Below are 13,854 nucleotides of genomic sequence, written 5' to 3'. Positions count from 1 at the left end.
AGTTGCAAAGTATCAAACATCCCTCTATTTGTTATTGGTGTTCCTAACCTGGTTCCCCTGGACCCGTTAATTTTATCCTATCCAACGTTAGCCTGCATGGCACCTTCTCGCACTTTCATACTTCAGACAAGACCTAAGTCAGTCTCAGAGTTCTTGTGGTACATTGAAGCTACAAGTAAAAAGCGTGACACCCCATCCCACCCCACCCTTGCCACCACCACTAGAACCTCTTTCTCAAAGCAGGCCTGGGCTGAGAAACAAGAACTTTGTCAGATACGTGATTTGCAAATATTTTCTCCCAGTCTCTTGCTGGTCTTTTCATTTTCTTAGTGGTATCTTTGAAGTACAAAAGTATTGAATTCTAAGGCAGTCCAATTGATCAGTTTTTTTTCTTTATGGGCCATGCTTTTGGTGCCATCTGTAAGAAATCTTTGCCTAATCTAAGATCTTAAAAATTTGCTCCTAAGTTTTCTTCTAAAGTTTGTATTGTTTTAGCTCTTATTAATACATTTAAGTGTATGATCTACTTTGAGTTAATTTTTACGTATAGTGTGAGGGTCTAAGGTAAGAGTCTAAGTTTATCTTTTTGCCTGTGGATATTTAATTATCTCACCACCATTTTTATTTATTTATTTATTTGTTTGTTTATTTATTTATTTATTTGTTTTTTTTTTTTTTTACCTAGGCTGGAGTGCAGTGGCATGATCTCGGCTCACTGCAACCTCTGCCTCCTGGGTTCAAGTAATTATCCTGCCTCAGCCTCCCATGTAGCTGGGACTACAGGTGCATGATACCATGCCTGACTAATTTTTTGTAATTTAGTAGAGAGGAGTTTCACCATTTTGCCCAGGCTGGTCTCGAATTCCCGAGGTCAGGCAATCTGCCCGCCTCGGCTTCCCAAAGTGTTGGATTATAGGCATGAGCCACCGCGCCTGGATCTAGTGCCATTTTTTAAAACAGCTATCCTTTCCGCAATGAATCGTGTTGGCACCTTTGTCAAAAATCAATTGACCACAAATGCAAGGGTTTATTTCTGGACTCTCACTTCTGTTCTATTTATTTATGTGTTTATCCTATGCAAGTACCACACTATCTTGATAACTGCAGCTTTACAGTAATTTTTGAAATTGGGAGATGAAAGTCCCCCACTTGATTCTTTTTTTCAGAATTGGTTTGTTCTAGGTATTGTGTATTTTCATATACCTAAACTCCTATTTTTGTAGATGAGAACACCAAAGTGCCCAGAGAATGAATGGTTTAAACAGTGTCTCAATAATTTTGTGCTAGCCTTCTGACATTTCAAAACTCATTCCATGTGATGATGGCTCATTTCTGTGGCTCTACTTTACAAGCTCCAAGTAAACTATATCCAGCCTTTCTAGTGATCTTAAGCGCCCCATCTATTTCTATCAGAGATTCCACAGTCAGCAAGACCCTGTCCCCCCCCCCTCCACCTCAAGTCACCTGATATTCTTTCCTGTCTCCTATTTTTCTCCACTGGCTCCTCCTCTAAAATCTCCCTACTAAGCTTAGATCTGTTCCGTGGCATTGAATTAAGCATTTAGTATATGGATCTGGTGTTTGGAAAAGTACTTCACTTTGCCAGAAAAGTTGCTGCTTCAAAAAAATTGCACTCTAAGAGTCACGTGTTTCAAATGAAATTGATTCCAAGCAGCTGAAATCTCCTGGAGTAGCACAACTAGGGTAGCTGGTGTGTACCAGCCAGCTATGCTCATAGCTTTTTATGAGCATTGATGTCTGAATATAGCCTGTTTCTTCCAAGTCTGGACCAATATTGGTAGCAAGGAGAAATGGAAAATTTATCTATTGATAGGATACTGAGGCTTCAAAGGGGCCCAGGAACCCATTTCTGCAAGTGTTTGCATGGGATATCAGTTACATTAACCACTGTCCAGTTACCATTTAGCATGACTCCTCTCTGTAAGAAGGCATTTGAGAAATAAGATGGTTTTCCTTCCTGTCTTTCTCCACCATTTATCTATATATCATTCACCCTCTGCTTTCTTAATGCTTACCTCCCTGTAGTAGCCGCCTTAAGAACAAGATGTGGTATGGCCTTCTGGGAACCAAGGAACTTTTGCAGCGCTCTTACAGGAAACTGGAAGAACGAGTGCATTTGGAGGTTAGTGGAAAAGCGGGTAGTCTTTCCTGGGTATGGAGAAAGGAAATCTCACGGCCTTGGGAATACCCTATATGCTGGTTCTTCCTGAGCTTTAACTCTGTGATCCTCACAGCTCATGGGAGGAAGGCATGAAGATAGATTTCCATATAATGGAAGAAAAGACAGAGCCCTTTCCCCATCTCTGTAAATGTTCCTTCATTTTGCTATCTGAAGATCCAGCTAATGAGAGCTACTCTTTTCCTTCAGTGTGACGGAGAAACCATCTCCTTGCCAAACCTGCAAGGCATTGTAGTGCTCAACATTACCAGCTATGCCGGAGGTATCAACTTCTGGGGAAGCAACACAGCAACCACGGTTAGTATGGAACAAGGAATGGGGAGGGAGAAAGGCATGATCCCACTAAGGTCTCTCTGAAGGAAGCATTGGGCTAACTGAAGTGAAAAATAGACAACGGGAGAAGAGGAGGTGGGCCGAGAACCTTTACTAGCAGCAGCTGTATGATCAGTTTTTCAGGCAATTACCGTCCGAAAGCAGAAAATTCAACCAAAGACCTCAGGATAAGGTCAACTCTTAGGTGTTGCCTGGGCTTTGGATTTTCCATTCCTTGGGTCTGACAGATCCTTTAAAGGCTATCTAGACCATGCTTTTCTTTTCTTTTCTTTTCTTTTTTTTCTGAGACGGAGTCTTGCTCTGTCATCCAGGCTGGAGTGGCAAGATCTCAGCTCACTGCAACCTCCACCTCCCAGGTTCAAGTGATTCTCCTGCCTCGGCCTCCCAAGTAGCTGGGATTACAGGCGCCAGCCACCATGCCCAGCTAATTTTTGTATTTTTAGTAGAGACGGGGTTTCGCCATATTGGCCAGGCTCGTCGACCTTGAACTTTTGGCCTCAGGTGATCCATCCGCCTCGGCCTCCCAAAGTGCTGGGATTATAGCTGTGAGCCACTGCGCCCGGCCAAGGCCGTGCTCTTTTCTCCAAGGAATTCTGTCAATAAAATCTCCTGGGAAGCTGACCATGACCCCTTTACTCTGAGTTTACCTAAGAAGGTCATAAGGCCAATAAGACTGGCCTCAGGTATTTATGATGCTGGACTGGACAAGGAGGGAACTGGCTAAGAGTTCAGTACCCTTTTCCCAGATTGGCTTCCTGACCTCATCTTTTTCCCTTTTAATAATGAAGTGTTTCCACTCTTCATGAGCTAGAAAAATTCTCACCAGGAGCCTTTAAACATGCCTTCTTGTTATAGACAGGGTGTGATTTCTCAAGGGTGGGAGATGTGACACAGTTCTTCCTCCTCAGGAATATGAGGCTCCTGCAATTGATGATGGGAAACTGGAGGTGGTGGCAATCTTTGGTTCTGTACAGATGGCAATGTCCCGTATCATCAACCTGCATCATCATCGCATTGCCCAGGTAGGCAGGGGCTGGGTGGGCACCAGGAAGGGGCCGAGGTTTTTGGCTGCTACCCAGGATGTGGGATAGTCCCAGGAATTAACTGGGTAGAAGAATGCCAGGGTGGAGTGAGCAGGTTATCTGGTGGACAGTAAAGTGCTGACTGAGGTTGGAGGCAGAAGTGGCAGAAGCCAATGGAGCAAAAAGCCCATAGGAAACAGGCATTTCTTCCTGGGATGATCTGATTCACATCATTTCCAGTCCTGCTTCAGATACACATTCAAGGCCATAACTACGAGATTATCAGATAGAGTTATAGCAGTTGCCTCATTTTTCTCTCCCATTCTTCCTCATTTTCTCTGGCAGTGCCATGAGGTGATGATAACCATTGATGGTGAAGAAGGTATCCCAGTGCAGGTGGATGGGGAGGCCTGGATTCAGAGACCAGGTCTTATCAAGATTAGATACAAGAACGCTGCCCAGATGCTGACAAGAGATCGGGTAAGGGGGAAAAGCTTGTCTTGGGCTCCTATACTGCCTCATCCATAGTCACTTGAGTACTGAATATTTCCACTCAAGCAGAATTCCTCAAAGGGAGGTCTGTGTGCCCCTGGCATCAGAGTCACTTGAGATGCTGGTTATAAATGCATTCTTGGGCCCCCACACCAGACCCACTGAACCACAAAGGGATGCATAGTTCCCAGGAACCCAAATTTGCAAACAAGCTCCTCAAGACACTCTGATATATACTGACATTTTCAAACACTGTCCAAGAGAGTGAGACAAGGAGCTTCCTCCCCTGGTTTTGGACAAGGTTATCCTCCTTTTTCCACTGCAAAGAGAGCTAAAAGCGTCAGATGATTATGGAAAAATCTTCTCCTTCAGCAACAGATTCTGCATTGAATATGGTCTTTAGGTGTCTCTAAGGTTCCTTAAAATGCTGCATTAATAAATGTCATGCGGCCGGGCGCGGTGGCTCACGCCTGTAATCCCAGCACTTTGGGAGGCCGAGGCGGGTGGACCACAAGGTCAGGAGATCGAGACCATCCTGGCTAACACAGTGAAACCCCGTCTCTACTAAAAATACAAAAAATTAGCCGGGCATGGTGGTGGGCGTCTGTAGTCCCAGTTACTCGGGAGGCTGAGGCAGGAGAATGGCTTGAACCCGGGAGGCGGAGCTTGCAGTGAGCCGAGATCGCGCCACTGCACTTCAGCCTGGGCGACAGAGCGAGACTCCGTCTCAGAAAAAAATAAAAAATAAAAAAAAAATAAACGTCATCCACTTCAGCTAAACCTTCTAAAGCTTATAAAGGAGCTATTATTGATCACATATTCAGTGCTTAGAGATTATCTTGCACTCTAACCTGTGAAAAGTCCATGGAAACAGCAATAGAGAAGGAAAGAGAAGTCCAGTTTATAAACTGCCTATTCTGTGCTAGGCATTTTACATTTCTCTCATGTAGGTTCTCTCCACAATCTTATGAGGTGGATACACTTATTCCCATTTTACAGATGAGGAAAATGAGGACCAGAGAGGTTAAATAATTTGCTAATGGTCACACAACTAGTAAATGACAGAAACACGATTCAAAATTAAATTAGATATGTTTGGCTCTAAACTGCATCACCACATATTGCCTACATTTGGCAAAGAAGGGAGCATGAAAGGTGCTCCACTGCCTTGTCAGTCATGATGCCTTCATATGGGAGCTTCTAGGAAGCAGACATATGTCTGATCCAAGCCTGGTGTCCCAAAACCCAGCATACTCAGAACAACAAAAACTAAAAGGGCATAGTCCAGAAGAGATTGAATAAAATGATAGATACTTGTATAGGTATATAGATGGGTATGACAGGGGGAATGGACAGGGGGCCCTCCTTCCCCTTTACCCACTGTACCCACATACCCATTGCCCACAAACGTCAGGCTCACAGACAGATCTGTCACGTGCGCTAGTAGCTACAGCAATCATTAGGATATGCCACTGTATTCATCTCCAGGACTTTGAGAACTCAATGAAAATGTGGGAATACAAGCATACTGTAATTCAAGCTGCCCCTCAACCCCAGCTGGACTCCCAGGACTCTCAAGAGGGCCTCTCTGATGAGGAGTATGCCCAGATGCAGCACTTAGCTCGGCTTGCAGAAAACCTCATCAGCAAGTAAGTGGACTGGCCTAGATACAGGGCTGAGAATCCTAAGAAGGCATAGGGAGAAGAAGCCAATTTGTGTCTATTGGCTACTAGGGAGCCTGGCCTCAGAGAGGAATTTAGCTTAGAGCTCTAAAAATTGAGTGGGACTCTCACAATTCAGGCAGGAAATATTCTTTGTGCTCAGCAATAAGCCAGGTTAGACATCTCTCATTAGACCCAGGGATGAATTTGGATCTCTTGATGCTGCTCCAAACCCAACAGAACTAAGACTGTTTACCCTTGCCCTTAAATATCAGGAGGGCCTTGGAGTTCCTAGAGTCAGCTGCCCTCCTCTGTTCTAGCCTTCTACCCTCCCCAAGTTCCCAGTATCTAAATTCAGGTGAGACAAGGATGGGTAAAGGTAAATACCTAGAGAAGAGTAGAAACATTTGCTAGCATAGGTGGCTACCTAGAGAAGAGCAGAAATAACAGGAGGGAGTCATGAGTCCAAGTCAGGTACCCAGGGCTTTCACTTCTACCCTTACCCAAACCCACACCAGTGCCCCAGGCCAGAAGTCCTTCAGAAATCCCAACTCATCTATCTGTCCTGGCTTTATTACAGACTTAATGACCTGAGCAAGATCCACCAGCATGTGTCTGTCCTCATGGATTCTGTGAATGCCAGCGCTAACATCCTGAATGATATATTTTATGGCCAAGACAGTGGCAATGAGATGGGCGCAGCTTCCTGTATTCCCATTGAAGTAAGTGGAAAGGAGTGAATTAAGGAAAGGAGTCAAAACAGATAGGAAAGAGGATGAAAGGGAAAGAAGTGGAGCCAGAGGCTGGACGGAGAAACTGGGCAAATAGGGCAGTAAACTGATGGAGAGAGTGGACGGGAAGGCAGGCATTCCTTGACTTGTTACAGGTCCAAGGTGGTTGCTGGGGGAAAACCACAGGAGATTTCATCAGCCTGAGAGCTAGCCCTCTTCCTTGATAGCCATCCATCCCACCAGCCTCAAGGGAGAAATGGACAATGAATGAAGAGAAACTTGTACTTGGCCCTTCCTTATCCCAAGTAGATCTCTGCATAACCTGATAATGGGACACCTGTCATTGGAACTAGAACTTCCGGGCGCCTCGGTTTTCCTCTTGAGGGAAAGGTCCATATCAGGCAGGACACTTAATGTTAAATGTGTCACCCCATGGCTTTGTCCACTGCCAGAATTGTTAACTGATTCTTTTAAAAAGTAACTTTAGTGCTAGGCGAAAGATATAATTGTGTCAGGGCCTGATTACAGTTGGAGGAGGCCTATAACTCAAGGCCTAGAGTTGCAAGAAGAGAGATGTTAGGCCCTAATTCCACCTGCCCCGGAATGATGGTTTTGGCCTAGGATAACAAGTAGCCTTAAATTTACCCTCTGGTTTGCATATTTCCTATTTTCCTATACCCACTGCAATCAATCAATGATGCCAAAGCCAAGCCGTGCTCTGCCACTTCACATAGTACTACACAACTACTGTACCAGCAGTTGTCAGCTGGCACTGGTTCTGATAGTACAGCTCATGCTGTACTAGTTGTGCTATATTTTGAATATTGCTTTTTCACCTATAGCCACATCCTACTAGCCTGCTTCTACCTTCCCACTGAGAAGCCAGCTGCATGCTTACTAACCAACAACTCCCCTGTCTTTGTCTTTTTCTCTCCTTTTCTGTTCTTCTCCTCTCAGACTCTAAGCAGAAATGATGCTGTAGATGTTACATTTAGTCTTAAAGGGCTCTACGATGACACCACAGCTTTCCTGGATGAAAAGCTGGTGAGTGCAGGGGGTTGGAGCCTGGGAGGGCAAAGTATTCTATCTGAACATGGTCATGGTCTTGTGCGTGGTCCAAGGGCACTGGAGACCCGTGGGAGCATTTTGGCCAGGTGCTTGCCTGGAAGTCCCTACTGTGTCACCTAGGATTGTTGTTGATTGTATGACTTCATGGGTTATGCTAATCCACAGGGACTACCATACTCTTGAGAGAAAGTCTCAACCTCTCCTTTGGTAAATGTCTTGTGGGTTCAGACCAGGCCAATAAAAAGTAGAGTGTTACTGTACTTGATACAGCTCCAGTAGAAAAAGGTGAGCTCTTTTGAGCTGCTTTGTACCTCCCAAGTTTCTACATGCCTCTTTCACCCTATGAGAAGGTGGTGTGGAATAGTGGGAAAATTGGGAGCTTCCTGGGTTCAAATCTCAAATCTGCCACTTACTAGCTGTTAATATATTAGTTTCCTAAGGCTGCCATAACAAAGTATCAAGAACTAGGTGTCCTCCAACAACAGAAATGTATTGTCTCGCAATTCTGGAAGCTAGAAGTCCAAAATCAAGGTGTCAGCAGGGCCATCCTCTCTCTAAAACCTGTAAGGGGTCCTTCTTTGCCTCTTTCTAGCTTCCAGTGGTTTTCTGGCAAGCTTTGGTGTTCCTTGGATTGTAGATGCATCACTTCAATCCTCTATCTTCACATGATGTTCTGTGTTTCTCTGTCTTCACAAGGCCATCTTCTTATAAGGACACCAGTCACATTGGATTGGGGCCTACCCTATCCAATATGACCTCAACAACTAATTGCATCTGCAATGACCCTATTTCCGAATAAGGTCACATTCTGATATACTGGGGATTAGGTCTTCAGCATATCATTCCTGGGGGGACACAATTCAACCGATAACACTAGCTGTGCGACTTCACCTCTCTGGGTCTTAGTTTCCATATCTACGAGATAGGAATTATAATCCCTACCTCTCCAGGGTGTTGTATATTAAGTACCTATCAGTGCCTAGCACCTACTAGCAGCTTCATAGATAGTACATTTTATTAGTGCTATGGAGAACAGACTGAGGCTCTATTTTTGGGCTACAAGGCTAGTTGCATGTTTCTCAGAATGCAAAACCCATAGGCATACTTGGTGAGTGTGCTCTGATGAGGTGACTAATTATGATCATCCACTTTAGGGTTGGCTGGTAAGGCCTTGAGGCAGGTGCTGTGCTTGCCTCTCATCTAATTAAGGTTTATTTGAAGAGGGGCTTCAGAGTTGATATTGCAGAAGTGCATCTATTTCCTCTTTTCATTTGCTCATCTAATTGGCACACTGCACAGGAGGCAGAGTGGCTAAGGCAATCAGGTCAGGCTGTCCCAACATCTGAGCCCCAAGATAGTCTTTGAGCCTCAGACAACATCAACAGAAGTACCTTCTATATATAGGCAGAGCTCAACAGCCTTGCCTGTTTGGTCAGCAGGAAATAGGTAAGTTTGGTCTCTTGTCACCACTTTCCCGAGGCTCATGACCTGAAAATTGGTTCACACCAACCAACAACCCAACTTGAGCACATACCACACTTGAGAAGTCTCCCACCTCATAGGGCCCGGTGAGGACTTCAACACACATACACATCCACACATCCAAATGTGGCCAAGAAGCAGGCAGCAGCTGAGAATGACCATGTATCTCCAGAAAGGCTGTCCTAGAGGTGAGATGGAGATAGAGCTTGTTTCATTTGGGTGTTATTCCTCCCCCTGAAGAAGGAGGGCAGTAAGGAGCTCAGAGTTAGCAAAGAGAAGTAAATTGATGACGAAGTGAATCCCTCCCAGTAACTCCCACTTCCCTTACTTGGCACACACATGTCTCGTGCATCTAGGGCAGTTTGTATTGTCTTAAGTTACTAGTTGAAAAGCAAAAAACATTATTTGTCGGCACTGACTTGCTCCTCCCTCAGTATCCCATTGTGACTGACCATAACTTCGTACCCTGTACTCCCCTCATTCACATGCCACCCATTTGTGACAGCCAGCAAGACTCGACCTATGGCTGGAGCAGCAAGTGGCCTGTGCACAGCAAGAAGCCACATAAGTACTAGATTGAAAGTAAAGTGCATGCCGGGGAGTAGAGGTGAGGCTAGGTTAGGTGGGCTGTAAGCATGTGAGGGCTGAAGATATCTGTGCCCATCTGTTCTCCCAGCTCACTACTTACTGGAATGTGAACTATCTCACCTGTGTTGATGTTCTAGAACTTGATTCTTCTGAGTCGGAGATGGTCCCAAAAGAATCCATTTTAAGTCTTCCATGGACTGTACAAAGTTCCTCTTGCGGGCGCTGAGGGTTACTAGGGAGCACTAAAATTTGCTTCCTGAACCTGTGGGACAAGCCATCTAGAACTCATTTCTTAATTAGTCATAGTGATAGCTGGGGGCCAAAGCACGGCCTGGGGAGACAGACCCTCTTTTCCAGGAGGAGAAAGTTGAGCCAGCCTCTCTCTAGCTCTCTCCTTGCTTCACAAAACAACCTTTAAATTACAGTAAGCATGTAATAAAGATTCCCTCAGCATCTGGCCTCCCCACATGTCTTTGCTAAGACAGTGTTGTATAGAGGGTAGGCTATATAGTTAAACAGACCTGGGTTCTGTCTAGCTGTGTGATCTTGAGCACTAAACTTCTTGGAGTCTGTTTTCTCACCCATGGAATGAAAACAATAGTACCTTGTAAGGTATTGTAAGGTTACCGGGAAGATGGGACAAAATTATGTATGTACAGTGCTTGGCATACAGTATGTGCCCAAAACTAGGTAGCTTTTACTTAGGGGAACACTGAGATGTCTCCAGGGACTGGAGGTCAACAGTAGGACCCTTGTCCTGGACCCTAAGCTGTAGGGGTGAAGCTCAGTGTTAATTGATACTAATCAAAGGACCTCTCTGCTTGCAAAACTGTAAGCATGCCCAGCCCCAAGGCGAGCCCCGCCGTTTGGTTGTTTTCTGGATATTCCTTTTGAGAAAGAAAACAGCTGGCTATGGGCCAAAGGGATACAAGATGGCACCTTGTGTTCTCTTGGTCACTAGCAGGGACTGGGAGTGAGGGAGAGTGTAAGAGTCTACAAAAGTGCTAGGCATTGGACACTCACTCTTTTTCCTGTCTGTACCAGCTGAGAAGTGCTGAGGATGAGACCGCACTACAAAGCGCCCTGGATGCCATGAATAAGGAGTTCAAAAAGCTATCTGAGATTGACTGGATGAATCCAATCTTTGTTCCAGAGGTGCGTAATCTTGGGAATTGGGAAATAAAGAGAAAGAGGGATTCTTCCTTAGTGTCTTCCCTTCCAGTGTGGGCCAGGACACGGTGACTGTAGTACAGGGGGTCCAGTGCTGGCTTTCAACTGAAGGTTGCTGGAGCTTCCTCCCTGCCCACCTCCTCCAAATCTCTTCATCATAAATAGATAGGGTAGGCAGAAAACATGTAGAAAAATTAGGCGACTATGGAAAAATAACCAGAAAGAAGGCTCATTCTGTAACAAGAGATGATCAAGAAAGAATAAGCAAGATAGGTTTTTTTGTGCGTTGTTTTCCTGGCTGCAAATTTCCCCTCCCTGCTCAGCACCTGCTGCCAGGACTGAACTTCATCTGGTTCATACCAGTATGGCCACGCCAGTTTACAGCCAATACCTGTTCTAAATGGTTGGTGCCCAGGCCATACTGGTGGTTAAATCTTCCAAATATTACCTCTCCCTACTGCTTTCCGTCCCTCCCACTCTGGGTTTTCTGACAACAAAGTTAATCTCAAAATTGTGTTTTACTGAGACCAGTAGTAAAACAAGCACACTTTAGCAGGCCTGAGCTGGAATTACAGAGCCTGCATGATCTGCACAGCAGAGAGCCCATGTTCATAATTAAGAGTTATGTTTAGAGAACCCTCTTTGCATTCCAGACAGGGAAGCAGCTGGCCTGGCAGGCAAGGGTCTTCCCTATAAGAAGGTATTTGGCCAAGGCGCAAGTAAGGGCTCACCAAACTATATATCTGAAGGAAGAGGTGTTTTTTCCTAACTCATGCAGAGATTCCATGTGAGCTAGCAGTGGCGCTAGCAATCTCATCCTTCTAATCCCTAGCCACATGAGCTCAGGTGAAATATTTAACCTCTCCAAGCTTCTGCTTCCTCATCTCTGATACAGGGATGTTAATAACCACTTTGCAAGGTTGCTTTAAGAGTTGTATGAGAGCATTTATTAATGCTAGCAAAGCACCTGGCATCAAGTAGCCTCTTGGTAAGGATCAATTGCTTTCCTAGGGCATGCGACCAGTGATGGGGGTGTTTCTCATACCTGGATAGAGAGCAGATCTCCCTGTTCTCTGCAGCCATTCTTGTTTACCACTTTTCCAGGACTCAAGCAATTATCTTTGAATATTAGGCAACTAACATTTTGACCTTCCTCTTGTGGTTTCTCAGGAAAAATCTTCGGACACTGACAGTAGAAGCCTCAGGCTGAAAATTAAGTTCCCCAAATTGGGAAAGAAAAAGCTAGAAGAGGAACGCAAGCCTAAATCAGGCCAGAGTGTCCAGAGTTTTATTGGTAAGTCTCCCCCACAGGCAGAGGGGTCGTGAAGACTTCCCCCAACAGCCTGGCTACCTCCCAGGGACCTAAAGCCCCCATTAGAAATGTTTGTGGGAATGGTGATGATGAAGGGGGAGGCCATCTGGGAGTTAGCAGTAAGTGATACCAAGCCATATCTTGGACAAGGTGAGAGAAAGTGATATGGACACTGGTAAGGGGAGAACCTGTGTGGTCTCCATGACATATACAGAAAACAAAAATGCAAACAGGCAGTGATTTTTCTGCCTGATTCACTCCTAAGGATCAGGAACAGGTTCTGTGGCCTATCTAAACACTTTCGTTCCTGTTATAGTAAGTGGTAGAAAAGCAACATATCTGTATATTTTATTGTTTGAATTTCGGTTCCATTTCTTCTTTCTTCAGAATTGGTCTTAAGCACTATTGACATATCAGTAGGATTCGAAGGAAGGTTCTCTTAGGGTTTTCAGTTGTGCCAATTCTGATGTCCATGGTGGTCCCTCCTAAATTTTGGTCCTAGACAACCTGGAAGCTTGAGAGATGTAGTAATAGTGGACATGGAAAAAAAAGGAACAGGCTCACGCCTGTAATCCCAACACTTTGGAAGGCTGAGGCAGGCAGACCGTTTGAGCCCAGGAGTTCAAGACCAGCCTGGGCAACACAGTGGGACCCCGTCTTTACAAAAAATAAAAAATTAATAGAGCATGGTGGTGTGCGTTTGTAGTCCTAGCTACTTGGGAGGCTGAGGTGGGAGGATTGCTTGAGCCTGGGAGGCTGAGGCTGCAGAGAGCTGCCATCATGCCACTGCTCTTCAGCCTGGGCAACAGAGTGAGACCTCATCTCTAAAGAAAGAGGAAGGCGGGTGGGAGGGAGGGAGGGAGGAAGGAAGGAAGGAGAAAAAGAGAGGAAGAATAAATAAAGAAAGGAAGGATAAAGGGAGAGAAATGAAAGAAAGAAGGAAAGAAAGAAAAAAGAAAAGAAAAAAAAGAAAGGGACAGAGGGTAGCAGTTTGTTTTCAAGGAATTAAGAGTTCGCACGAATGCCAAGAGAGAATCTCTTGGATCGAGCTGTATTTTCTCAGGTATGGTCCAACTAGTTTGATTCCTTAAGAGTCTGTCAATTGGGAGACAATGGTGTTTGCAAATATTTCTAAAGACTCTGATGGAGTCAATATCAGTTCCATAAATTATCAGGTTCTGAAAATTCATCCCATTTGTCTTTAGCTCACATGGTTTCAGCTGGTTTTCCCTGATGATTCAGAGATGATTAGTACAATAGGAACAAACCAGTCTATCTTCTAACAGACTTTTTGCTCTCTTTTGGGTCCGCATACTTGGGCATCTGGCATTGTGCTAACCTCATTATTTCTATACCATTTTTTTTTCCTCTGAAGGCAGTTTATGGCACCGCAGACATCATGAAGATGAAGCAGAGGGTGATGATCCTCTAACACCATCAAGATCTCAACTGTAGCCCCTGAAAGCTGAAAGAACTCACAACACTGAGAATTCTACTAAAAAAAACTCTGAAAACCTCAATACAGGCTAGACTAAATCATTTCAGAACAAACATGAGCACCACCAAGAAAGACCCTCCAATTCTTTTCACTAATGCATTTTCCTGGACTTAATCTGGTCTCCTTAGAGGTTTACATTTCCTCATTGGCCAAAGGTTCTTGTTCTGAGTTGTCTTGTTCAGTTCTCCTTCTCTTTGTGCATCTTGAGCAACTACAGTATTTATTGGGATAAGCTCTTTATGAATGGCCTGGGATCTATAAAGGATTCAAGGGAGTTCACCTCTTCAGGGAGTTTTG

General features: G+C 44.8%; 1 protein-coding gene across 1 annotated transcript in view; it reads left to right on the top strand.

Annotated features, from left to right (window-relative positions):
• DGKK (diacylglycerol kinase kappa) overlaps positions 1-13,579 on the top strand; it is a 106,873-nt gene extending 93,294 nt beyond the window's left edge. Inside the window, exons 19-28 of the mRNA XM_032756351.2 lie at positions 2,047-2,143; positions 2,390-2,497; positions 3,442-3,555; positions 3,901-4,035; positions 5,536-5,696; positions 6,289-6,430; positions 7,397-7,483; positions 10,622-10,732; positions 11,918-12,045; positions 13,439-13,579. Coding sequence (XP_032612242.1) covers positions 2,047-2,143; positions 2,390-2,497; positions 3,442-3,555; positions 3,901-4,035; positions 5,536-5,696; positions 6,289-6,430; positions 7,397-7,483; positions 10,622-10,732; positions 11,918-12,045; positions 13,439-13,514 — 1,159 coding nt within the window. The 3' untranslated portion in view covers positions 13,515-13,579. The remainder of the gene's footprint in view (positions 1-2,046; positions 2,144-2,389; positions 2,498-3,441; positions 3,556-3,900; positions 4,036-5,535; positions 5,697-6,288; positions 6,431-7,396; positions 7,484-10,621; positions 10,733-11,917; positions 12,046-13,438) is intronic.
• The last annotated feature ends 275 nt before the right edge of the window (positions 13,580-13,854 follow it).

This window comes from Hylobates moloch, unplaced genomic scaffold (assembly GCF_009828535.3).
Source record: "Hylobates moloch isolate HMO894 unplaced genomic scaffold, HMol_V3 SCAFFOLD_7, whole genome shotgun sequence".
NCBI classification, from domain to species: Eukaryota; Metazoa; Chordata; class Mammalia; order Primates; family Hylobatidae; genus Hylobates; species Hylobates moloch.
This window is presented reverse-complemented; position numbering and strand designations above follow the sequence as displayed.